This window comes from Phocoena sinus, chromosome 2, assembly GCF_008692025.1.
Source record: "Phocoena sinus isolate mPhoSin1 chromosome 2, mPhoSin1.pri, whole genome shotgun sequence".
NCBI lineage: Eukaryota > Metazoa > Chordata > Mammalia > Artiodactyla > Phocoenidae > Phocoena > Phocoena sinus.
In genome coordinates this window covers 29,206,225-29,232,664 of record NC_045764.1, presented here as the reverse complement: position 1 = coordinate 29,232,664, position 26,440 = coordinate 29,206,225, and the positions used below count along the sequence as shown (strand labels likewise).

Sequence of the window (26,440 nt, the reverse complement as noted above, 5' to 3'; positions counted from 1 at the left end):
TGGGGTCGCCAGCGCGGACTCCGGCCCGCAGGGAGACGGGCCTCTTCTCTGCAGACGATTCGGCCTCAACGGCGTTTATTTAATAAGATTTATCGCGCTCACAAATGGAGAGGTGGCGTGAGCGCGCAAAGCGCAGACCCTCGCGCCCCCCTACCTTCCGTTCACCCCGCCAGCGGCCGCGACGCACGGCCCCCGAGACTGCCCGATCCTGAGAGCCCAGAGCCCCTGGCCTCCTCAGATCCTGAGTCCCCTAGGCCCTTCGAGATCCCAGACTCTCCGAGGCCCCCGGAGCCTTCCGAGCCCCTCTGACCACCCCGACAGCCCGAGGCTCCCGAGACCCCTGACCCGGGCCGGGAGGGGATCGCGGCCGGGCCCTGGAGCCGGTGACCGTCGAGGGGAGCACAGACCCCCAGGGAGGCCTCTCAGGACCCTCTCCTTTAGGGTCAGGGACTGAACCTCAAAACCGCTTCCCCCTCCGCGGTCTTCCTCCCGCCCTCCGCGCGCCCTCAGCGCCACCCCCGGCCCCGTGACCCCTCCTCCGGCCGGGCGGGGGCGCTGTGCGACGCCGAGGCCGTGCGTGGGGGACGTAGGGAGCTCCCGGAAGTGACGCAAAGCTAGCGGAAGTCCCGTCCACCTCGGCGGAAGTTCCTCCTACCCGCTGGACCTCCCCTCTACCCACCCCGGCGGAAGTCCGGGCCGCCGTCCCTCGTGGCTGATCGCAGGCATGGCGCACTACAACTTCAAGAAGATCACGGTGGTGCCGTCCGCCAAGGTAGGCGGCCCCGAGGGCCCTTCCGCTCACACTTTTCTCTGCCGGGTCATGGGAATCGAGGGTCCGGTTTGTAACGCTGGGCTGAGAGGGGTCGCCTCCTCCACCAGGCTCCCGTCTTAGACCATGTCCTCTACAGATTAGGGCCCCCGGGTTAGGGGTCTCCCGAGAGGGTGGCGGTCCTTCCTCAGAAATTAGGGCTGTCCGGGGTTACGGTCCCTCCTCAGATGTTACGGTCCTCCCCAGAGAAGAGGGGGAGAGTCAGGGCAAACTTTACGAAGTAGGTAGGTTTTGAACTGTCTCCAAAGGGCTCGTGGATTCTGCCAGATGGAAGCGGGGTCGCGGTCAGAGGCGGGACCGCGGCGTCCCTCCCGGAGCTAACAGTGTTGCCGGCACCTGTCTTCTTGGCTAGTTTGCACTGGGGAATTCATGCAGAAGTCTTTTATATCCTCTGGTAGTCACCTTACATGCCTTAGTCACCTTACCTTAGGAAATTGTATATAGTGGGTGTTAGTTTTATATGTTGTTTTATGTACTTTCAAAGCCACAGATACGCAAACTGAAACAGTAGAACTGTTTCTCGTTAAAAAATTTTTTTTTCTAATTTATGCTTGAGTTGTCTGGCTACTTACGTTTCAGAGGTTCTTAGGTATTTGGAAATTAGGATAACGTGAAGAAAGCGTAGGATAAAATTTATTTCTGCAGCCATTTGCTGAGTGTTTCTTAAAGGCCAGGAACTGTAAAGTTGAGCATGTTTTATATTGAAGATTTAATTAGAAAATGAGTTTGTAGTTTAAAATATATCGTATTGTTAAATATTAGTCTTTTAAGATGGTTTCAAATAAGTGGGTGAAGGTAGATGTTTTTGGTATAACTGTGTCTTACTTTATTTAATTGCAGGACTTTATTGATTTAACATTGTCGAAGACTCAACGAAAGACTCCGACAGTTATCCATAAACATTATCAAATCCATCGCATTAGACACTTTTATATGAGGAAAGTCAAATTTACTCAGCAGAATTACCATGACAGACTCTCACAGATTCTGACGGATTTCCCCAAATTGGATGTAAGTGATTCTGGGAAACATAAGTGATTATGTAAATATGAGCCTTCAGACAGGGTTAAACAAGGTCTGTCTAGAGATAATGAAGGAAAGAGGAAATAATTGACTTGTTGAAGTTTACTCTGAGAGTTAGTGGCAAAACTGGGAACAGAGTACAGGTGTTTTGATTCCTTAGTATCTTTTTTCCTCCGGTCAAACTCCATCTACGAGGGCCCAGAGCATGCCTCGCTCGGGCTTTTTCTGTAACCTCTAAACTTGTAGGGGCCAACCCGAGCTCTGAAAGCTGTGGACAGAATTCAGGAGCCCGAGCTTCTGGCAGCTTGTGTGCTTCCTCTCCTCCCTCTTTCCAAGGCTCCCTTTCCTGTGGCCTCAAGTTGGGCCAGTGGCTTGAGGCCCAGCAGTGTTTGTGATGTTGCTTCATCAGCTAACGACTGTGTACTTTCTTCACGGGCAAGAAACAGTCTCGTGGGGAGCCGCCTTCTACATTGAGCCCCCAAGGTTGAGCTCTGCTGCGTAGAGCAGTTTGCTTGTGTGTTTAGCTGTAGGATGCAAGAGAGGACACTGCCTGTGGAGTCCCTGTGTGGGGCGATGCTGCTGCAGGGTTGTTGAGGAGGTGATGGATGTGGGATCAGCAGTACAGCCTGAGAGCCTAAATGTGCCACTGCCCTACAGCAGTCCCTGAAGGTGGGTTAAGGCAGTGAGAAGAGATTGGTTTATGTGACAGAAATTGCTGTTACAAAATTCTGGGACTTGATAGGTGCACAGTGACTACTGGCTGGATGAGGGTGTAGTTTCTTGGGAAAGTGCGTGTACTTCAGGAAGTACCTGGGGATAAAGAAGGCAGTAAGAATGAGATGAAGACACCAGGAAACACCTGATGTGAGCAAACAGAAAATACTTTGATCTAATCAACACCAGAATTTTGTTCTTTGTAAAAAAAAATTTATCTTTTTTATCCTTGGTATCTTTTTTTTAAAAATATATATTAGGGGTTCAAATTTATGAACATTCTATTCCTGTTGGCTTTTATTTTTCAAACTAAAGTTATCTGAGAACAATTTTCGAGTAAAAGGTTGGAGTAGATTATCATTCATTAAACGATTGCTGTGTCTGTTCAGCAGTCACTTTTAAAGCCCCTATCTTGTCTAGTGGCGGGGAAGTGATAATAAACATGAAAACATGTGTGTCATATGGGTATGGAGAAGAGGGAGGGCCGCTAGCTGAGCCCTGAAGGAAGCGAGAGCTGTGCGCTATCTGGGGAATGAGCACTGAGGCACAGAAATAGCAAGTGCAAAGGCCCCGGGCTCCAGAGTCTGGTGTCTTCAAGGAACAGGAAGGTCCAGGAGGCGGGTTGGAGGGGGTGGGGTGGGGCGAGGCGACTTGTGTAGCGGCCTTTGCAGTGGAGCCTGGGACCAGTCTCCCTGGCCTTGCTGTGACTGACTTTCGAAGGAGGACTGGTCTGTGGGGATGAGAGCACTAGGTGGGGAGCACGGCCGCCAGGGCACTGGTGGCTCCAGAGCTGAGGAGCTGAGAAGCGTCTGCCAAGAAGAGGAGCAGAGATGGGCGGATCGTGGGCTTAAGGGAGTTTTAAAACTTTTTAAAACTTTTGGGGCAATAATAGCGTAAGGTTGATGGGACAGGGAAGAATTTCTCCAGCTCAGTTCTTGGGTGGTGAGGGGCGGGCTCTGGTGCTCAGATGGAGATGGGCCTGGCTGCCCTGCTGACTCCATTTTTCTCTGTGAACTAAACAGTCACTGAACAGGAGAGAGAAGATCCTGGCGGGGTGAGGAACAGTAAGAGGTGCGATGTGTTTCCCGAGGAAATTATTCTTCAAGTGTTATTCATATATTGGGAGGAGAAACTGCTGGAGCAAAATGACCACTTTGTTTTTCTTGTTATAGGATATTCATCCATTTTATGCTGATTTGATGAACATTCTGTATGACAAGGATCATTACAAGTTGGCTCTAGGACAAATAAATATCGCCAAAAATTTAGTGGACAAGTAAGATATTTTCTTAATGTAGTATCTTTTAAGTTACTGTTAAAAGAGAGAAAACTCTTACACATTTCTTTTTATGTCTTTCAGTGTTGCTAAAGATTACGTGCGGCTTATGAAATATGGTGATTCTCTCTACCGCTGCAAGCAGCTGAAACGTGCGGCCCTTGGGCGCATGTGTACTATTATCAAAAGACAGAAGCAGAGTTTGGAATATTTGGAACAAGGTACTTGTTATGCATCAGCAAAAATGGGTTTTAGTGCATTCTGTTAACGTACTTGATCCTTGTCAAGAAGTTATTTTTAAAATGTTTATTTTTGTTTTGTTTTAGAGATAAGGGGATCAAATTATTTTTCCCAGCCTAGCCTGTAAGAAATTCTAACAGGTTAGATATTACTGAAAAAGCAGCTAGCACTTAACATGCTTACACACTAGTAGCACTATTAAGAAAATTTATGTTTTTTAAGTTTAATAGGTACGGCATGTACGTTATAAATCATGGGGAAGTAATAAAACATATAAAAATAAAGTGACCCATAGTTTTACCTGTTACTGACAGTATGGTGCATTTCTTTGTAAAACGTGTTAGCATCAAACTGCTACTCCAGTTTTGTTACCTGGTAGGTTTTCTCAGTAGGATGATTTCTTAATTAATGTAGTAGGACTTTTTTTTTTTTGGCGGTACGCGGGCCTCTCACTGTTGTGGCCTCTCCCGTTGCGGAGCACAGGCTCCGGACGCGCAGGCTCAGCGGCCATGGCTCACGGGCCCAGCCGCTCCGCGGCATGTGGGATCTTCCCGGACCGGGGCACGAACCCGTGTTCCCTGCATCGGCAGGCGGACTCTCAACCACTGCGCCACCAGGGAAGCCCTGTAGTAGGACTTTTATTGAAACAATTTTTTGCCTTTTTGCATGCATATATTTTTACATTTCAAGTGTTTTTAACTGATTTGGTTTTGGACCCCCACCCCCACCCCTCCCAGCATCTTGCAACTAATTTGTGACAAGATTGTAACAGTGGGCTGCTTTAACAGTGCTTCCAGTGAGCTGTTAGGTCATCAGGGTGGCCCACTGGTGTCGCTGGAGCAGACGAGGCCCCTGAGGGTTTCTCATTACGTGAAAGTAGCCTGCTGCCCAGCCAGGAAGTGATGGCACATACACTCGCTCGAAAGTGCTCTTTCAAATATCATCTCTCATACTCAGTTGTCTGGGTTGTGTGGTTTGGGCCCCATCTTGTACCTGTTGGATAGGAATCTATGCTGTCGGGCCTGGGAGCAGGATTCCTGGTACAGCCTGGATGCCCGGTGCCTCCGCAGCTGGTCCCTTCTCCGTTCATTCGTATTCTCTCTGTCACGTACGTGATAGATGTTGGAGTGACGGTGATGTGACCACAGTCCTGGAGTGCACAGCTAAGTTGAGCAGATCTTCAGCTTTGAGTTTCTTAAGTTTTCTTACGAAATTAAGCACGTTTACTATAAACTTCTCACAGTGCGTCAGCATCTGTCCCGTCTGCCGACCATTGACCCGAATACAAGGACCCTGCTTCTGTGTGGGTACCCGAATGTCGGCAAGTCCAGCTTCATCAATAAGGTTGGTCCGCCTGACGGCGCAGTGACCAAGGACCTGACTGCTTGGGGTGAGGCTGGCTGCAGTCAGTCCTCTAGTCGGCACTGCCCTGGGCCCAAAACATTCTTCCTCCCATCCTCGAGGATCGACCCTGAACCTGGATGGATATTGCAGTTATGGGGACCATTTTATTTTTGGGTTTTGTGTGTGTCCTACAAATTTCTAAGGGATTTGAGACGTTTAAATACGTTTCTGTTAACACATGGACATGCGTGTCCCGGGAACAGTAGTGCCAGGGAGTCACTGTTGACCGTGCAGACTGTGCCTGCTGAGCTGGCCTTCCCAGGCTCCAGAGGTGTTTTTCAGGTGATGTCACCCGGGTTGCTGTGTCAACTTGCATGTAAACTATTTGGTTTGTGTAGTGGGAAGTGGTTGCCCTTTACTTAGTTTATTATCACAGCTAAAGGAACTGTTTAAGTAACGCAGCACCTTAGCTGAGCTCAGGGACCTGAATGGAGTAGAAAATGTTTAAAGTGTCAGCTCACAACCAGCAACAGCCCAGGTGCCAAAAAAACAATGGTTACATGTGTGGCTCTTTGCTACTAAGAACACTCCTGCAGATTTGTAGGTTTTTGTTTTGTCTACAAGTGGCACCGACACAGTGACAGCTGAGCTTTGCAGTGTCTCAGCCGACCTCTCCAGGGCTTGTGAGCCAGGCCTTGGGGGTAAGACGGGCCGCTTAATTAACTAACATTAAATGACAACAGAAAATTCAGCCCTCAGTCTCATAACCACATTTCAGGAGTTCAGGGACCCCGCGTGGCTTGCAGGCCGTCGTGGGGTGCAGGTGTAGAACGTTCCCGTCATCACAGGAAGTTCTGTTGGGCGTCGCTGGGGCCAGGATGGGTGAGAGGAGGAGCTGGTGGTGTCCTGCAGGCGCTGGGCCTTCCTTGCTCCCTGATGCCTGATTCATACACTGCCTCTGCAGCCCAGGTCCTGAAGAAGAGGAGCCCGTCCGCCTGCTGAGGTGCTGGCTCCTGTCAGAGTCGAATCCTGTGAGGTTGAATCTCGTGGGGTTTTTTTGTTTTTTTCCTACCCCAGCAGTTAGTCTCGATAACACGTAGGGGCCGCGTTTACTCTGTTGCAGAGGATACGCAGTACAGGACTTGTGGTTTGTTCCAGGTGACGAGAGCAGATGTGGACGTCCAGCCCTACGCCTTTACCACCAAGTCTCTGTTTGTTGGGCACATGGATTACAAGTATCTGCGCTGGCAGGTGAGAGCTGTCTAAGCTGGGACAGTCGTGGCCTTGTTCCTGGAGTTTGATTCTGGGGATTCCCACCGACTAGTTAGTGTCTGCCCATGTCCCAGTGCATGCAGGGTCACAGGGAAGGCTGGGGGGTCACCGGGAACGTCCCCGTGGACAAGCTCCGCCAAGCTCAGGGGACGCGGCAGCTCCCAGCAAGCCTTCTGCGCTTGGCTAATGGTGGTGCTTCTGATGGGCCGGTCATCAGAAACCATTTACAAGCGTGACGCAGCCTGTTTCCATAGTTGAATTTAATGTTATGAGAGGTGATGTCATTCCTAGCATGTGGGAGCAGTTATCCCAGTGTTTCTGTGTTGTCACTAATGGAAATAGGGGTTCTTCTCAGGGTCGTTGGCAAGTTCGTTCTTCGATGAGCTCTGCAGCCCCCTCCCCCATTTTTCATACTTAATTTGTCCTTCTCCCCTGCTGCCTTGTTTGTTCACCGTGGTCATTTGGGAGCCCTGCATTTTCTTTACCAGCTTTGTCAGAGCTGGTCTGGGTTTGTCACCGCCCTCGGCCTGTGCTGGGCAAGCAGCTTGTGCAGACGTGGGCTCTGGAGTGACGAGTCTGACCTTAGGTGGTGGATACTCCGGGGATCCTGGACCACCCTCTGGAGGATCGCAACACCATTGAGATGCAAGCCATCACTGCACTGGCTCACCTGCGAGCCGCGGTTCTCTACGTGATGGATTTGTCTGAGCAGTGTGGGCACGGACTCGGCGAGCAGCTGGAGCTCTTCCAGAACATCAGGCCGCTCTTTGTCAACAAGGTGAGTGTGGGGACCGATGTTTTAGTTCGTAACCTGCAGCGTGAAGGTAATAATTTCATTATTTTTCTTTCTCATTCTAGCCTCTTATTATTGTAGCAAACAAATGTGACGTGAAGAGAATAGCTGAACTTTCTGAGGACGATCAGGTAAATCACCTTGATGTTTTCAATATTTCCTACTAATTCTGAATCTCGTCTTACACAATCAGAGTTGAAAAGGAATGTTAGCGATGCTAGTCTGGTTTTTGTTTTGCAGCTGAGATAATATCCTCACTGATTGAGTGAATGACCTTATGAAAGCCCATTCATGGCAAACGGACCATGAGGTTTCCTGGTTCCTACTCTCTCAGAGGCTGTGGGGCGGGCTGTGCGTGTGGTCAGTACAGCAGCCTTCAGGAGACTGCTCGTTTGGAAGGGGCTGCCTCTCTTGTTGGGGCCTTAAAACGAGCAAAGCACCCCAAGGTTCGCCTCAGCTCCTTGGGCCTGGGCTGCTGGCTGCTCTGGAGCAGCACCTGCCGCGAAGTGTCTAGTGGGAGGCGTTTCTCGGGTGTTACTGGAGTACCTGCTTCACAGATTCTGTGGGGAGATGTTGGGGACTGAGTGAGTGAGGGAAAAGGAGTGTCTGCAGACCTTCCAGACCCGTGACCCTGTCGTGTCTGCTGTAATTTTCCAGGTGGCAGGTAACGCCGTTAGCCTTAGGTTTTCAAGCTGTTTGACCCTGTATCCGTCCCCAGGTGGCATCTCTCAGGACAAATGCTTCGAGAAGCTCTGCGCTGGTCCAGTGGTTCTTTCTCATGGCCCCGCCAGCAGTGTTGGCGTTGCTTTTCGGTGGTAATGTGTCGTAAGTCAGGGCACACCCCGGGCCTCCGCAGTCAGACTCTGGGAGGCCCAGCAGCCCGCTTTGCAAGGCCCTGTTTGGTGTGAGAGGCGCTGCGCTTGTCTGGCCTGAGCAGAGGGTCTCTAGGGGGGCTGTGCTCTTGTCTCTGGCTCTCTCTGGTGCTGTTTGAACACTTAATCCTTGGTGAGAACGTGGTGTGTTTAAACAGCCATTCTGGTGTCCCTGGGCACTGCCGTGTACTCTACGTTACTGATGATGTAAACACTGATGTCAGAGAATTCTCTTTTCTTTGAAAGGATCAGATACTTACTCGGTGATCTCAGTTTTTCAGGCTAAGAGCACTGGAGTGTGGAGGGGAGGGCAGGTCAGGAGTGATCCTTGTGCCGGAAGCTCAGCCCTTGGGGTTAGACACGCCCAAGTCCTGCCCCCACTGCCAGCTGTGATGGAGTTTCAGTGGTGGGAACAGTTGCATCACTGGGTTGGGAAGCAGGGTTGCGGGTGCTGTGAACGCTGGTCAGTGCCGCGTGGGGGTTGCCCTGAGTTGGTCGGTGACTGATGTCTCTGGAGCTGCAGTGCAGGTTTTGCCCCGTCTCGCACAAGGCACATGGCGGCAGGTGCGGTGTCTTATGCGGGTCATGTTGGTAGGTGGTATGACTGGTCTTTCCAGGGAGTGAGGGGAGCAGAACTCATTCCTGAGAAGCTTGACTGTTGTGAATTGGCCACCTGTGTCTGAGCGTTGTCACATGGTCGGGCCGGCAGCAAGGTGTCGGGTGGCGTTGCTGGAGGTGCAAATGAAGTCCCTTGTCCTGGGGTCTTGGTGGTTCGTTCATAGCTGGATTCGTACACGTTGCTGTATCGTTTTCTAAGGAATTATCTTAGGCTGTGGAGGCCAGGTATTTTATAAAAAACAGCATTGAGAATATTCTCTATGAAAATCTGTATCTTAATTTTCTCAAGGTTCTCTTCAGAAGGGTAGGTCTCACAGAATGTTCCAGAGAGCCTCTGGTTTGCTTGCTGTAGTTTGATTTGATCCTCCCCATAATGTATATTTTCTTTTCTTTTTTTAAAAAAATTTACTTTTGGCTGTGTTGGGTCTTCATTGCTGCGCGCGGGCTCTCTCTAGTTGCGGTGAGTCGGGGCTACTCTTCATTAAGGTGCACGGGCTTCCCCGTTGCAGTGCCTTCTCTTGTTGCGGAGCATGGGCTCTAGGTGCGCAGGCTTCAGTAGTTGTGGCACACGGGATCAGTAGTTGTGGCTCGCGTGCTCTAGAGCACAGGCTCAGTAGTTGTGACCCACGGGCTTAGTTGCTCTGCGGCATGTGGGATCTTCCCGGACCAGGGCTCAGACCCGTGTCCCCTGCATTGGCAGGTGGATTCTTAACCATTGTGCCACCAGGGAAGCCCTTGTATTTTCTTAATCACAGCTGAATTTAGGGAAAAATAAATAACTGTTTTGGGGAGATGTCCTTCAAAAGAATTAAAAAGCCACAGATGTGTTAATTATAATTAGCATTTATAGCACCCATTTGAGGAGAAGTAAGATTTGTTCATGGGGAACTGGGGATAAACGCAGCTCTCATTTGTCCTTTGTATTCCCAGAAAATATTTCTAGATCTGCAGGCTGAAGGGTTTTCTGTGGTGGAGACCAGCACCCTGACGGAGGAAGGGGTTATTAAAGTGAAGACAGAGGTCAGTGCTTCCTCACAAGCAGGGTTGATCCCTTTCCTTGACAGGAATGTTTCTCTCTGAGTGTTAACAACCCTGAGCGCTAGTAGCTCCGCCTGAGAGATGAATCCCGGGGCCCCCACCCGCCCAGTGAACATGTGAAGAGATGCTTACACTCCCAGCACAGGTCATTTTCACTTAGTCCTGCTGCCTCAGGGTTCTTCCTTGGGCTGGGCCTGACCCTGACCCGGGAAGGAAGAGAGAGGTCCCCTCCGCACCCGGCCCACCCTCCCCCGTCCCGGAGCGTGAGGTCTGCCCCAGGGCAGTTACTTGGACCTTGGGGGTCCCAGCACTCAGCTATCAGATGCTACCTCTGAGGGAAAAGCGTAGCAGGTTCCAAACCTGGGGACCGTCCTCTGGTTATGGGGGCTCTGGTTCCTGGTTCCTTCCAGAAGGCAACATGAGGCTGTGCCGGGTGCCCTGTGACCTGGTGCCACGTTTTCTCACCTTAGGCTTGTGACAGGCTTTTGGCTCATCGAGTTGAAACCAAAATGAAAGGAAATAAAGTGAACGAGGTGCTGAACAGACTGCATTTGGCTGTTCCCAGCAGAAGAGATGACAAGGTAAAGCCGCCTGTGGAGGCCCTTGAGGCAGGGGGTTGCAGTGGCTGGTGGGGACCCACGCGCCTGCCTCCCCGGTAGTGGATTTCCCGGGTGTTCTCGCATCTTTCTCAGAATGAAAGTTATGCCATGTATGTCAGGAAGAATCGAAGCGGTGAGAGGAAGAGTATGAAGAGCCGGGTTAAACCTGCTCCCTCACCAGAGGCTATTACTGTAACTCTCGGCTTGTCTATTTGTCCAGAAACATTTTGGCATATAAGCTTCTTTTAAAACACTTGAAACACAGGAATATATTTTCTTTCAAGTTTTTCATTTTCTTGCTGTTAAAAACTAGTGCTCAAGGGTACGTTTTCATACATAGGTCTCTGTTTTTAATTGCAAATATATCTGTAGATTGAATTTTAAGGCATGGCATCGAAAATGTCATTGTCCTCCAACAATGCCTTGCAGGTTTATACTTCTGAAGGTTTGAGAATGCATGCTTCCTGTTGTGTCAGTGTGACGGACTAAAGATGCTTCCATTGTTGTGATGTGTTTCTTTTTTCTCTTTTTTTTTTTTTGCTATGCTGGCACAGCTTGTGGGATCTCAGTTCCCCGACTGGCGATTGAACCCAGGACCATGTCAGTGAAAGCCCAGAATCCTAACCACTAGGCCACCTGGGAATTCCCACTTTTTATTTATTTTAATGTTTCTTATGTATTTATTCATTCAGCGCTAATTTTTGGCAGCTAGTCTAGGCATTAACAATACAGGTAAAGATCACTGTCAGTGACGTTGTTAATGATTTTTATCATATTTGTTCTCAAAAAGTTAGAGCAGTTTTCAGTTTTTTTCATTACCACACTTTTTTTCCCCAAAATAAAGTGGAAATTACATTATAAGAAGTGATATTTCTACACTGTAGTTTCAGGCAGTCACAGTCAGTGATTATTCAACATGATTGTTTTCAGTTAGTAAACGTCATGTGGAACAGGATATGTATCTTGGTATTGACATACTTGCTTTTTCACTTCCTTAGGTTATCCCTTACTGATTTGTAATTTTTATATTAAGGAAATCAGACTCTTGTATGTTCTGTAGATTTGTTTTCTTTTTGTCAAAGGTATTTTTTCTTCTGTATTCTGATGGTTCAATTTTTAAAATTTTACCTTTTTTTTTTTTAATAGAAGTCTTCATTTAGTTGTGATTTTATCTTGTTCATGGGAAGCAGGTGGTGGTCTTCACCCAGCTCATCGTTTATCTCAGGACTGATGGCCGGATGATGTGTCTTCCCATCGTATTCCCTTCTGTGCTTGGGCTTATGTCTGAATTTCTCCTGTTCATTGATCTGCTTTATTTCTCCTGTACTGCTTTCTTCATCCATAATTTTTCTTGATTCTCTTACCGTTTGTTTTTTCTAAATAAACTTTAGAATCGGCTTTCGGAGCCTTCCCAGCTTCCTTGCCCAGACGGGCCTTGCACCTTCCCCTCTCCCCCAGATCATCTTGGTTTTTAGTTGGTCTGGGTGTGGTTTTGTGTTTCCCTTGCAGATGGAGAATTTGCTTCTGGTTTTTCATCTTTGTGTTTTGATTTAGCAAGGCATTTCATGTAGGTATTTCCACTCATGTCTTCTCAGGAGCGGCCCCCATTCATCCCTGAAGGAGTCGTGGCACGCAGAAAGAGAATGGAGCTTGGGGAGCCGAAGAGGAGGCGGGTAAGTGACGGGAGCGCCCATGGGCCTGCGCTGGAGAGCGTGTGTGGGGCAGGGCTTTGGAGCATAAACCCCCTGGGGCCTGGACACCCTCCTGGGTGGAGGTGCTGGGTCCGCCAGTGGCAGAAACAGTTTTCCCACCAGAAATGGGTGCTGAGCCTCAGGTGCTGAAAGGATTGGCTCTTTGGTTGGAGAAGGGGTGATTCCACAGGGAAGGGAGGGGGCCCAGCAGTTCTGGATCTGAAGGTCAAATAGCGCTGATGAAAACTGTGTTTTCATTGCAGGAACGGGACATTGAGCTGGAAATGGGAGATGATTATATTCTGGATCTTCAAAGTAAGGGCTCAAATGTGATAGTTGTTTTCAGATGCCAGTTGTGTGAAAAATGTGAAAGTGCATTAATGGGTGCAAGTCTTCCAGCATTTTGTTAATTTAATTTCTTGAAGGCGAGAGGTTGCATACTGCCAGGACTCTGAGATTTCTTCCTTCCAGGTAGTTTTCTGTGAGTGATCATTTCTGTAGCTTACCTATCATGTAAGTGTTGGACCAGGCTGATATTGTTGATAATCTGTTGTTCATGCCTTTGGACACTTGATCCTGAGGTACTGATGGGTCTTAGGATGTGCTTGGAGCAATCCTTTGGTCGAGCACGTTACCTTGCTTACCTGGTGTTGAACACAAGTGCTCTGTTGTCTTCACAGGTGTAGGACTTGTGTAAGTGGTGGCTCGTTTGGGGCACACAGTAGTTGATGTTAAAAACAACTATAAACTTTTTGTTCTTTGACCTTTAGAGTACTGGGATATAATGAATTCATCTGAGAAACATGATAAGATACCTGAGATCTGGGAAGGCCATAACATAGCCGACTATATTGATCCTGACATCATGCAGGTTTGTGTCACTCGTTAAATTCTGTGACTTTTATTCCTCTTTAACACGACCACCGAAAGACACGCACACAACTTTCCGCTCACCTCTGTCCGTGGCCCTCGTTCCTTCTACGCCCACCAAGACCCCGGGGGCCCTGCCTCCTGGGGCCCTGCACACGCAGCACCGTGTCCCTGCGTCGGGTGCTGGTGCAGACTCTCCCCTTCCTCCTGGACCTCCCGCCCGAGCTCTTGTGCTGGTCTCAGGGGCGGCCTCACTTCATAGGGAGTCCTCGGGGCGTGGACGCCCTCGTCGCCACCCCATGTGGGCCCCTCTGGCTGCAGGTGCTGCTCGCTCCCCGCCTGACCCCTCGTCTTCCCCAAGTTCTGCCCCGGCACACACAGCTGCCTCCTGTTTCAGTCCTCTCCTTGTTTGCTGTATCTTAACATATGAGTGTCCACAGAAAACAAAAACTTCTTAGACCCTGTGTTCTCCTTTAGTTGCTATCCTTTCTCTCCTGAGTCGTGTTTTTTTTTTTTTAATGTGTTAAAGTGTAGTTAAGTAGCATCTAGTACCTTTATGGTGTTGTGCAAGCACCACCCCTGTGTAGTTGCAGAACCTTTTCATCAGCCCCAGAGTAACTCCCAGTACTCGATAAGTAATCACTTCCTAGTCTCCCCTCCCCCTAGCCTCAGGCAACCACAAATCTCTTTTCCGTCTCTCTAGATTTGCCTGTTTTATATATTTTATATAAATGGAGTCTTACAATATGTTGATCTTATTCCACTTGGCATAATATTTTCAAGGTTCGCCCATGTTGTAGCATGTGTCAGAGCTTTCATTCCTTTTTATTGCTTAGTGATGTTCTATTGTATATGTGTAGCACATTTTGTTTATCCATTCATCCGTTGATGGACATAGGGTTGTTTCCACTGTTTGGGTATTGTGATTAGTGCTACTATGAACATTGATGGATAAGTATTGAGTGCCTGTTTTCAACACTTCTGGGCAGATTCCTAGGAGTAGAGTTGCTGGGTCATAAGGTAATTTTATGTTTCACTTTTTGAGGAACTGCCAGCCAAGTTTTTAAAAAAATATTTTACAAATATTTGCAACATATGTTCCTTGTTTCCCTTGTTATTCACTCCTCAGTTCTCAAATGGCATCCTTAATTTATATTTCATGTCTTAATCTCTTCAGTTGTGCCTCTTGCTTTGTCTCTTACTCTGTGGCATCCCGTTTCTGTAGTCTGGGCTCAGATGGCCTGACTTGGCCTTCCCGTCCAACCTCCCTCCCTATGCCTTTTCACGCTAGTACTGATGGGGATACCTCTGACTCGGGTTCCTATCAAGGTTTATTCATTATATGTATTTAAAATTTTTATTAACTATATGGCCAACGAGCTTGTGTTTGGGATGGCTTTGGGATGGATACACGGGCTGTCGTGGTCCAAGGCCAGTTCAGATTGATGTTCTCAGTTCTTCAAGAATGGAGGGTCTTTCATGTACCTGCTGGGAGCGAGGGGAACATTTTACACGTTTTAACCTCAGAGTTGGGAGTGGTTGTTTCTAAGAAGGAAAAGAAGTGGCACAGAATAGCCTGTGGCTGTCGGCTTAGTCTTTGTGCTCATCTCCGCACGGAGCCTGTTTGTGGGGAGGTGAGCCCTGGCACAAGAGGGCGAGGCCCACATGAGTCTGGACCCGGGTGTTCATCATACCCCGAAAGGCTTAGGGGAAACCTGGTTTCTATAAAGATTGTTACACTTGTTTATGAGTTTTTCATTGTTGGCTTTGTTTAATTGTGACTTTTTAAAAAGAAATTGGAAGAGTTGGAAAAAGAAGAAGAGCTAAGAACAGCTGCTGGAGTGTATGACAGTGAATCTGAAACTGAAGATGAAGAAATGGTGGAAATCCAACAGCTGGCAAAACAGATTAGGGAAAAAAAGAAGTTGAAGATTCTGCAGTCCAGAGAGAAGGACACACAGGGACCCAGGATGCCTCGGACAGCCAAGAAGGCAAGTGTCGTGTCACGTCCAAGAGCGTCACCTATTTCTTTGTGTATTGGAGTCTTGTATGGTCCATGCTAAACATGCTTCACTTTGTTTTGTTGGTATAAGTTGGCTTTTGAGGTTGAGTGAGTGTTGATCTTTCATATTCTGAGTATTATACCCCTTCTTGGTGACTTTCACTGTTGGATTCAACCCCTTTGTAGCTGTACAAATGAAGATTGTGAGTTACGCATAAATTTGTAGAGGTAAAGTCGTCAATTAACACATTCTTATTCTTTAATTCTTTATTAGGAGTCATCTTTTACAATTTACAGAAAAACTAACCCAATCTAACTTAGGGCCAAAGGTGATTTAACTGGGCCCTGTGACTGGTTAGGACGGGGAAGTTGCACTGAGGCACAGGTGGATCAGATGGTGTCAGGGTCCTTCCAGTTCTCGGGTCCGTCTTAGCCTCTTCCTCCTGCTCCATGCTCTTGTCCGGAGGCACAGCTCCCCAGGGAAAGAGGATGGTGTGCAGGGCAGTTAGAGTGAGATGGGACAGGAGGGAAAATGTCGGATGCTGGGCACCTCTCCATGGAGGATATTCATGTGTTCGAAATACTGTTTCTGTGTGGTGGCGAATGACTGTCTCTTGACAGACGTGGCCATCGCTGTATCCCCCCCATCGTGGGGCTCCGTGTGCTTGGGAGGAGATGCTGGCCTCTGGGGTCTGCATGTGGGAATCCCCGGGGAGCTGAGCGGAATCCAGGGGCAACACGTACATCGTCCCGCTCAGAAAAATTGCCCAGGATATGTTAATTTTCATGTTATTTAATGAGTTGTACAAAAACATACACATGAGCCCAAGTAAAAGAATTTCTAAAATAAGTGTATCGTGGATCATTGTAAAAGGTACGGTTTCCCTTGAAATTTTTTTTTAAACATTTTATCAAGTTAATTTTGCTTAAAACAACGTCCATTTCCGCCTTCAGGTTCAGCGGAAGGTTTTGGAGGATGAGATGCGCAGTCTTGGTGTCGACATGGACAACAAAGACAACGTGAGTGCAGACGGCCTCAGAGCCATGGGTGGGGCAGCGCCGTCCTGGGAACCAGGGCAGGAGCGGGTTACAGAGGAGTTAGCACTTCCGGGGTTTGTGCTGAGAATTATGTTGTTTTGTGCAGTTTTTAGTACTTGAGCTGCAACTTTGATTTTGGTGACTGATGTCTTCACATAGAGCTTCAGTTTAGACACCAGGTAAACATGAGGTGGTCTGGAGTTTCTTGGCGTGAGAGTTACGTAGGCTGTAAATAGCTCAAAGCTGTTCCTCGGAGCCCAGAGGTTAGAAGGCATTTCAGATACCTTTTTCAGGATCCCAGTTTTTCTTACTTGATGAATTACTCTGGAGAATGCACATCTTTGTGTGAAAGAACGTCTTCATGTTCTGGATTGTTTTCTCAAAACAGATTCCAAGAATTGGAATTTCCGAAACAAAGGATGACATTGTGTTAGACTAATTCGGATTTTGATCAGCAGTGCGTGAGCGTATCCTGCTCACGTGGGGTGTTATTTTCATGTTCACATATGGCTTCTGACTTTGGATTGTTTATCAGGTGCTGGGCTCTAGGGTGCCTGCCTCTCACATCATTGTGTCATCTTACTTCAAAACAGTAACATGAGGGGGCGCCACGGGCCGGGTGCCAAGCTGCTGGCTTGCAGAGCTGGATCTCAGCACCCACAAGGCGGCCGTCACTGTGTTCAGGCGGATGATCCTGGAAGCGGGGCATGAGGGAGAGACAGCTCTTTACATAAACTGCGCTGCTGATGTGGCTGAACAGGCAGCTCTAAGTAAAGTTTTTTAAATGGAGTTAAAATCAGCTCTGTAACTTAAAGCAGCTGTGGAAGTGAAAAAGAATATTTGGGACTTCCCTGGTGGCACAGTGGTGAAGAATCCACCTGCCAATGCAGGGGACACAGGTTCGAGCCCTGGTCCAGGAAGATCCCACATGCCGCGGAGCAACTAAGCCCGTGCGCCGCAACTACTGAGCCTGTGCTCTAGAGCCCGCGTGCCACAACTACTGACCCTGCGTGTCACAACTACTGACCCTGCATGCCACAAGTACTGAAGCCCACACGCCCAGAGCCCGTGCTCCGCAACAAGAGAAGCCACCGTAATGAAAAGCCCATGCACCACAATGAAGAGTAGCCCCCGCTCACAGCAACTAGAGGAAGCCCATGCGCAGCAACAAAAACCCAATGCAACCAAAAAAAAAAAGTTTGACCAATAATTAATGTGAAGTTAACTATGTGTATTTTAAACGTATTTAACTTATTTGACGATGGTTCTAAAAACCCCTCCATGTGCCTTCTCCCCTCGTTGTAATAATTTCATGTTTGTCCCTAAGGCTGGGACCCTGAGGCACTGAAGTTTGCTTTCTGTGTGTTTCAGGCCCATTATGTGGTCCAGGCCAGAAGGGCTCGGAGCGTCACAAGGAAAAGGAAGCGGGAGGACTCTGTCCCGCCCACGTCTGTGGCCCGGATTCGCAGTTGCTCTCGGACCCCACGTGATGTCTCTGGTCTCCGGGATGTCAAGGTTAGTCCTTGTAAGGTGAAATTAATAAAACGGTAGCTTCTGTTGTTGATCGCATGAGGTTTCAGGGCACACACTTGAATCTGCAAGAACTGTGGGGTGGGGATGGGGGAGTGGGCGTTGGCTGTGTGCTGTACCCCGAGAGGTGGGCTTGGGCCTGGCACAGCCGGGTGTCCCTGGACCTTTGCCCTCAGTGCATGTGTTCCTTGTTGGGGTGGACAGAGCAGGGTGTGGTAATAGCACCACAGCCTGAGCCTCTGTCCTCGCCGCTCAGGGCTGTGCTAGGAAGCGGTCCTGCTCAGAACCTGGACATGGGGCCTTCACCCACCACAGGCCCATGTGGGGAGCCAGCCCATAGAGAGCTGTTTGGGAGTCTTTTGGGAAAGACACTTTGGATGTATACCGTCTCTTTTGCTGAAACTTTTTTTTTTAAATAAACACAAAAATGATTAGTTGTAGCATTTTGAAAATTCAGATGAGAAAGTTTGTGTATAAACTTACAAGCAGTCTCCATTTTGGGAGCCCGAGTTTCCCATTCCACCACACCGCCTCCATCTGGTAGTCTGGATTTACAAGTCAATACCAGCATTGACACTTGTCAGTCAGATGGGAGTAGTTTCATGGGCCGGAATCTCAGTGTCCCCATGTGTCTGAGAGGAAGTCCAGGTCTGAGTGTATCTGGTCCCTGTAGGTACGAGACTTGTCTGGGTAGTTTCCGTCTTGGAGATACTGGTTGAGCTCCTGCAGGTACTGTGGTGGATCCACGGGAACATGGTGTGAGTGAGACTCACCAGGGTTTCTCTTCACAGCACAGACCCGGACGGTTCAGACAGTGTGTTAACAGGTAATGGAAATTGGCTTGGAAATTAGATTTTCCACAGCTGACGTGTTTTTCTTCTCCTTTATAGATGGTGAAGAAAGCCAAGACCATGATGAAGAATGCTCAGAAGAAGATGAATCGCTTAGGGAGGAAAGGGGAGGCAGACAGACATGTGTTTGACATGAAACCCAAGCACCTGCTCTCGGGAAAGAGGAAAGCTGGTAAAAAGGACAGGAGATAGTGTCTATCGCAGCTGAAGCGCTTTGGCTCGACTTCTTCCTGGTTTGGTTTCACAGAATTGGAGTCGTGATCTGTAAACTGAACGTGACAATGGAATAACTCAAGCACTTGTTGCTTGGCTGAAAGCTGTGGTTACCCGTAACTGTCCAGGTGTGGGGGATTTTTATCGCTGCATAATATTACAGATATTTTGAGCAGGCAGTGGTTTCTCATTTATGGAGTTTTGGTTGCTTCAGACTTGCAGGGCTGGAAGGATATATTTATGTGGCTGCATTGTTTTTGATGGAGAAAAATCTTACTCTCTTGTGCAACAGGGAACTTTGGTTTCACTGTATGTGAAGAGTCCTTAGCTGGTGAAAGCTTACAGATGTCAGGATGCCAGGACTAAGTTATCTTCTAGTCCTTTTGTACGATGTACTGTCTTCAACTATTTTATCCAAAATGAACTTCCAAAAGAAAGCAGTTTTATTTAGTTGGTTTTGTTTTTGTTTTTTTTTTAGTTACAAATCACCGTCAGTTTGGGCAGATGAAAAGGGAAGAGAAAGTAAATGGCAATTCTCTTTTGTTTTCAAAGCGCAAAATAGTTTTTAGTGGAACAGAATGTTGCCTAAGTTACTACAGCAGTTAAATGTGGGCACCTGCTGCTTGTGTCCACTGCTGAAAATTAAATTGTGAGGTACAGGCCCAGTAAAGTGTAGGAAATTAACATTTTAGAATATTAAGTGATTAAAACGTCACTTCTCGACCACAAAACTGCCGTGGCCACCGCTTTATGTGCGGTTTCAAGCATCCCCCCCTCTGCTGGCTCGTGGCATTTCTAAGTGCACCTGTGTGGGAGTTTTCCAGTGTCATGCAGTGTGATTCAAGGTGTGTTTGAAAGTTGCATTACATTTTGGGGATCCAAAGAAAAATTTTCATTTGTTTACGCTGAGAAAGATTATGTAAAGAGAAACCCATTGACTGTCAGGTGAGAGGGAGTAGGAAGCACCAGAGTCCCTCTCCTCCCAGGTTACAGTGGCTCTGGCAGAATCTCTGCTGTAACTATTGAATATTTGGGACTCCAGAGTCTTTAAAGGCTCACCTCTTCCAGGGAAAGGCTCCACGGTAAACCAGTTTGTCAGTTTTAGCCCCTGTGGCTTAGCAACTGCCTGACCTCTCACCCAAACCCTGTGGCAGTCACTGTACCTGCGTTTCTGGAGGTGCTTGTGGGATTCCGATTGGGCCCTAAGGGCCTTGTTCTCCAAATGTTATGATTTTGTTTTGATTGACAGTTGCTGCTTCTGATGGCAGAGGTGTAGACAGAGACGGATCCCCATCAGCTGAATTTGAAGGGTCAGTGCCTGTTTCTTTTTCCCTTGCATTTTTCATTTTTTACCCCTTTGGAGAGCTACAGATGTGAGGCTTAGGACTTAAGAAAGCACTGCTGGCTCAGGGGAATTTAGAAAGTCAGCATGTCTGTGTCCAGGGAAAGACACACAGTCAGAAGGGAAGTGAGAGACATGAAGACCTCGGGTGGTACAGATAGCCAACAACTAAAAATTCACATACAAAGAAATAGGAAAGTGTGGTCCGTTAAAGGAAAAAACTGAGAAACTGTCCCTCAGGAAGACATGACAGACTTACTAGACACTGCCTTAAAGATGCCCAAGGAGCTAAAGGAAGACGTGGACAAAGTCAGAAAAAACAATGAACAAACCAGGAATACCAATAAAGAGAATAAAGTTTTATAGACGGCTCCCTCTGCTCTGTACCTGTTGTCAATGGTTTGTCCGGCATCTAACAGTCTAAGACGCCATGGCCCATATGGCAACCACTAGCCACTGTAGCTACCCAGTAACTGGTTACATGTGTCTTTTAGCCTAAAAGTTCCTACTAAAGAACTAGAAACAATATAAAAATGCATTTTGAAACTCTATGTCATTTATCACTTAAGCTACCATAGGCAGGTTGACCTATTACTGTATTGAAGTTTTAACAAAGTAGACAACAGTATCAAAATGTGGTAATTTAGTTTTGTTTTTATTTTTCAATAAAGTTACTATTAGCTACACAGTCTTGCCTGAAATTAATTGTTCAGGGTTAACAAATGGATTTTTCTATTGAATTTATAAAACATTTAGCTTTGTAAGAAATTTTTATCTTTTTCTTCATTACTTACTAATACACAGCATTCAAAGATAATAAAGCTGTCTTAAGATTTCAAATCTGAGAAGTCTGTGGCAAGAGTTTAAAGAAGTACATTAGTCAAAGTGTACTTTAAATATTAATACACACATATTCCATAACCCAAATCTATTTAATATGAACGTTAGCCTTTCTTTTTGATAATTTTCCCCCTACAACACAGCCTGACTCAGCAGAACAGTGGTTCTCAACTGTGGGTGATGCTGTCCTTGAGGAGACATTTGGCATCTGGTGTCACCGGGGCTGTCGTGGGGGGAGGGGTGCCAACAGCATTTTTTTATGTAGAACCTGGGGATGCTGCTAAATCCTACAGCACAAAGGATGAGCCCCCAAAAGAATTATCCAACCCAAACATCAGCAGTGCCAAGGTTAGAATACCCTGTTGTAGAGTATGACCCAACTGACCCAAGTTCCATTTTACAAATAGCCTGTCTGTTCCCAGTAACTCTGAAAACCACAGACTTTGCTAATCAGCAACGATTATTTAAATGAATTAACCTAGCCAATGTCATTACCAAAAACAGTGTTTGACTTTAAGTATCAAAATACTTCAGAATGATCAAAACACAAAATTAACAATGACAGAAATCAGGATATATACCATTGAATTCCCTTGAACCTGTTCTATATTAATCTCAATCTGAAAAGTTAATTTGAACTGTTTTGAAGTAGATAAGCAAATAGTTTCCATTGCACATTTTTCTGGACTATGATAAAAATTGAAAGATACATCAAGCACCTGGCAAACAGCAAAGTGCTCTACAAGTCTTCTGAAAAGGTTTATCACAATGTTAAAAAAATGAACTTATTTGTTCAAATTTGTCATAACCATCTGTTTAGATAGGTTGTTTATTTGCTCTTTTTTATAATCTCATAAATATTTTTTACAAATTGCAGTTAACATATATGGGTTGTATGACACAAATCAAGAATTCTTTTCCACACGAATTCTGGTTGTAAAGTATCAGTATTTCCAATGAGAGTTCGAACGGGGAACCAGGTTTTTAAAAAATTCATCTTAAGTTTACTAAGTAGAGAAATTCTTTAGTAATCATCACCACATCTACATTCTGTGTATTTTCTCATGGTCAACAAACTGATTCAAATGATTTAAGTTATCCCACCACCTAAAGAGAAAAGTCTCTGCAATAATTTGAAACCACGGAGTTATCTTAATTTCACCACGGGCTGCCTTTTCCAGAAGTTCTTCTAGTTCTTCCTTTGATACGTAACAATAGCTTTTAATCTCATTGGGATCTGGATTCAAGGTCACATTCTTCTTCACAAACAAAATGTAATCAATTTCATGTTCTCCCCAGATACCATCAGATTGAGCCTTGTAATGAATTCGTGTTAGATAATTAATTTCTTCTGGAGGAACCTAGGACAAAACCCCAAAAACCTCCAAAATATCAATAAAGTAATCTAAATCAACCCACTACATTTCAGTAATACCTTGAACAACAGAACTAGTGTTAGAATGACAACTTTTGAAACATCAGTCTCCTATTAATATATGGAAATAGTATTAAATAATATTAAATAGCTTCAAGTGTCTGACACTTTTCCCATAGGACCAAAAATAGATTTATTGAAAACTGTATTAAAAAAAGAAAAGCAGTCACTCTAACTAGAAGTGTGCCATTCTGCCTCACATATAAATGGGAGAAAAAAATTTACCATTTTAACTAAATGAGAGATTATTTATTCGTGTATTATTAAAAGGAGACAATTCCAGTGAAAAAAAGATTATTTAAATTCACCCAATCAGATCTGAGGTTCACAAGAAAATATTCATCTTTGATCTGATCAATTATAAAACAGTCAACTTTATAAACTGGTTAACAGATCAATCCATTTTGGTACTGAGTTAAATATCGACAAGTATTATGAAATCAAAATTTAACCTTTATCCAATGGGCTTTCTTGGCCTAAAAAAGCAAGAGATTAAGAAAGCAGAAAGCTACACCTAAATTCAAAGTATTCTAGATTTCAGCTAGTATGGCTGCTTACCTCTTCCATGGGAATTCCCAATTCAGCCTTCAAACGCCTCTGTGCTGCTCGCCTTACTCCAATTGCATTGTTTTCTTCAAGCTCTCGTGGATTATTTAAGGGATGACTACAGCAAGTATTAGTAAAACAACCTGGAACATGTTGATACAGATGTACATTAACTTTTCTTCAAAGCAGGTCTCAAAGGTTAAGAAAACTTTAAATTTTAAAAGTAACAAAAAATGATTGTTGAGGATTTCTAAATCTGTTATAATAAGCTATCAGCAACCATTTTGTGACACTTGGGTAGATAAGTTTTTATGAACGCCTTCTTAACCAAAGCGATGATAACGTGTATTAGATACAATTTAGAAAGTTATATATGAATCTACACATACCTAGCAGTTTTTATCCTTTATTAGGATAAACCTTACATCTTATTAGGTTGCAACCGCCGTATAAGTTTTTTTGTATGAAGAATATAAAACTAAGTCATTCACAAGATTTCTTTTTTGACCTTGGCTACCAGAAGTTCCACGTGACAAAATCAAACTAAATACAGTCGCCAACAAAACACTACACAAAGCACACTAACCTGGAAAGGTAATTTTAGCGTCTGATCTCTGCTGCAGCAGGAGCTTATTTTCAGTGTTGAATAAGAAAACACTAAAAGCTCGATGCAATAATCCTAAAAGCAAAAGAAATACGATGAATTGAGTTTTAAGAGGCCAGTTACTTGCCTGTTGCTTTGTGGTCCGAAGGAAGCGGGGCTGCCGCCCGGGGACCCGAACCACCCGCCGCCCCCGCGGACACCTCTCTCGATGTTCTCGTTCAGATGGCAGTTCTTCTTGGTCTCCGCCCCGATCCTCCGGTCGTTCTCGTCGATGAGTATGCACATCTCCGCCAAGAGCTGCACCTGCCGCTCGTCCAGCTCGTCAGTGCTCACCTCGGGCATCGCGGCCCAGCCTGCGCGCCTACCCGGGGACCTGGCGGGGGAGGTCGGGACCCGGGGGTTGGAGGCTGAGCCCGCCGCCCCGCGCCCCTCCCTCCGCCCGCCCCGCCACCTACCCCGCGCCGTCCTCCCGGCCTGCGCCCACCCAGCCCGGCGGCGACCCCACGCGCTTCCCGCGCCGCAGAGACCTCCGCCCTCTGGCTTCTCCCCAAAACAGTTAAGAGGAAAAAGCACCCTGAGCTCACAGGACGCGACTAACAGGCAGTAGGCCCGCCCCTCAGCGCCGAGCCCGACGCCGAGCCCGGGACTCCAGCCCGCCTCCCCTCAGAGACCCAGCCTCCTTACCTCACAAGCAGACCGGCAGCGGGACGACACTCCGCAGCGCTCGTCTCCTGCAGGCCAAGCTCCCGAGCACAGGGCCCGAGCCCGGCCCGAGCCCGGCCTCCCAACGCCGCGCGCCCAATCGCCCGCGCCCGCGCCAGAGAGCGCCACATTGCCGCTGGCCAATGGCGCGCCGGCCGCGCCTTACGTCACGGTCGCGCGGTGGCGCCACTCCCGGAGCGTGAGGCGTCTCCTCCCAGGGCCGTGAGCTGCAGAGCCGCCCCCAGGCCGAAGCGCAGGTGCTTTCGGCGTCCTCCCTGTGCCGCTGAGTGGGGAGGGGGGTGCTCCTCGACTGCGGAGCTACCTGACAGAGTGAGCTAGGAGAGAAGGGGCCTGGGAGAGCGGCCGCCCACCAGTCACGCCCTGGCCGAGCCAGCCAATCGAGGCGCCCGAGGCCCTGCGCTGGTGACGTGCTGTCAGGCGTCTCTGCACGCTGGGGCTCTGAGGCGTGGGGAGGCGCCTGCTCGCGGCCGTTCTGTGCACTAAATTGATATCGGTCGGTAAGCGTGAGCCGTTGCACCCGGAAGTGTAGCGACTTAAAATTGTGAATAAAAGGAATTAGAAAACTTGACCTCTACCATTCGGAGTTGCTGGCAAACCACCAGAAACTAAGGGAGAGAGAGGGAGAGAGAGAGAGAGAGAGAGAGGAGAGAGAGAGAGACGCATGGCATAGATCATAGGTCTCGGAAGGAACCAACACTGACACAAACAAAATGTAACACTGACACCTTGCTCCTGGACCTCAAGCCTCCAGACCTGAGACAATAAATTTCTGTTGTTGAAGCCTAGTTTGTGTTATTCTGTTACAACAGCCCTATCAAAGGAATGCGCTGTGGAAAATGTGGACTTTGATGTGGACCTGGATTTTAATCCAATCTTTGCTCCATTGCATACTAGCTTTCTGACTTTTGACAAGTAATTTTTTTAACATCTTTATTGGAGTATAATTGATTTACAATGGTGTGTTAGTTTCTGCCTTATAACAAAGTGAATCAGCTCTACATATACATATATCCCCATATCTCCTCCCTCTTGCATCTCCCTCACAGCCTCCCTATCCCACCACTCTAGGTGGTCACAAAGCACCGAGCTGATCTCCCTGTGCTATGCGGCTGCTTCCCACTAGCTATTTTACATTTGGTAGTCTATATATGTCCATGCCACTCTCTCACTTCGTCCCAGCTTACCCTTCCCGCTCCCCGTGTCCTCAAGTCCATTCTCTACGTCTGTGTCTTTATTCCTGTCCTGCCCCTAGGTTCTTCAGAACCTTTTTTTTTTTTTTTTAGATTCCATATATATGTTAGCAAACAGTATTTGTTTTTCTCTTTCTGACTTCACTCTGTATGACAGACTCTAGGTCCATCCACCTCACTACAAATAACTCAACTTCGTTTCTTTTTATGGCTGAGTAATATTCCATTGTATATATGTGCTACATCTTCTTTATCCATTCATCTGTTGATGGACACTTAGGTTGCTTTTGACAAGTAATTTTTTTTTTTTTTTTTTTTTTTTTTTTTTGCTGTACGCTGGCCTCTCACTGTTGTGGCCTCTCCCATCGCGGAGCACAGGCTCCGGACGCGCAGGCTCAGCGGCCATGGCTCACGGGCCTAGCCGCTCTGCGGTATGCGGGATCTTCCCGGACCGGGGCACGAACCCGTGTCCCCTGCATCGGCAGGCGGACTCTCAACCACTGCGCCACCAGGGAAGCCCTGACAAGTAATTTTAACATTCTTACCCTTAATTAGAATTCAATTTAGAATAATTTCTTTTTTTTAATTGAAGTATAGTTGTGTTAATTTCTGGTGTAGAGCAAAGTGATTCAGTTATACATGTAGTTTTCCAATTCTTTTACAGTATAGGTTTACAAGATATTGAATATACTTCCCTGTGCTTTACAGTAAATCCTTGTTATCTATTTATATATATTAGTGTGTATATGTTAATCCCAACCTCCTAATTTATCTCTACCCCCCACCTTTCCCCTTTGATAATCGTTTGTTTTCTGTATCAGAGTCTATTCTGGTCTATAAATATGTTCATTTGTATCATACTTTAGATCCCACATGATACATATTTTTCTTTTTTCACTCAGAATGATAATCTCTAGGTGCATCCATGTTGCAAATGGCCTTATTTC

At 46.9% G+C, this 26,440-nt stretch overlaps 2 protein-coding genes across 8 annotated transcripts; one reads left to right on the top strand and one right to left on the bottom strand.

The window, feature by feature from the left end:
• The first annotated feature begins 648 nt into the window (after nt 1–648).
• On the top strand, nt 649–20,843 carry GTPBP4 (GTP binding protein 4). Its single transcript, XM_032622812.1, has 17 exons — nt 649–772; nt 1,670–1,840; nt 3,739–3,842; nt 3,927–4,063; nt 5,326–5,426; nt 6,585–6,677; nt 7,285–7,476; nt 7,557–7,622; nt 9,912–10,001; nt 10,490–10,600; nt 12,214–12,291; nt 12,573–12,624; nt 13,080–13,180; nt 14,973–15,170; nt 16,136–16,201; nt 17,591–17,734; nt 18,640–20,843. The coding sequence occupies exons 1-17, from the start codon at nt 725–727 to the stop codon at nt 18,790–18,792; spliced, it is 1,905 nt and encodes a 634-aa protein (XP_032478703.1). The 5' UTR covers nt 649–724; the 3' UTR covers nt 18,793–20,843.
• On the bottom strand, nt 20,794–24,669 carry IDI1 (isopentenyl-diphosphate delta isomerase 1). 7 transcript variants are annotated; one of them, XM_032622813.1, is made up of 5 exons: nt 24,265–24,669; nt 23,781–23,953; nt 23,563–23,655; nt 22,989–23,119; nt 20,794–22,356 (listed from the first exon to the last, which is right to left on the bottom strand). In XM_032622813.1, the coding sequence occupies exons 1-5, from the start codon at nt 24,411–24,413 to the stop codon at nt 22,039–22,041; spliced, it is 864 nt and encodes a 287-aa protein (XP_032478704.1). In that variant the 5' UTR covers nt 24,414–24,669; the 3' UTR covers nt 20,794–22,038. The 7 variants fall into 7 exon arrangements, with proteins under 7 accessions (XP_032478704.1, XP_032478705.1, XP_032478707.1 ...); XM_032622814.1 differs by having other exon boundaries at nt 21,094–22,311; nt 24,265–24,638; XM_032622816.1 differs by having other exon boundaries at nt 21,094–22,356; nt 24,154–24,267.
• Between the last annotated feature and the right edge of the window lie 1,771 nt (nt 24,670–26,440).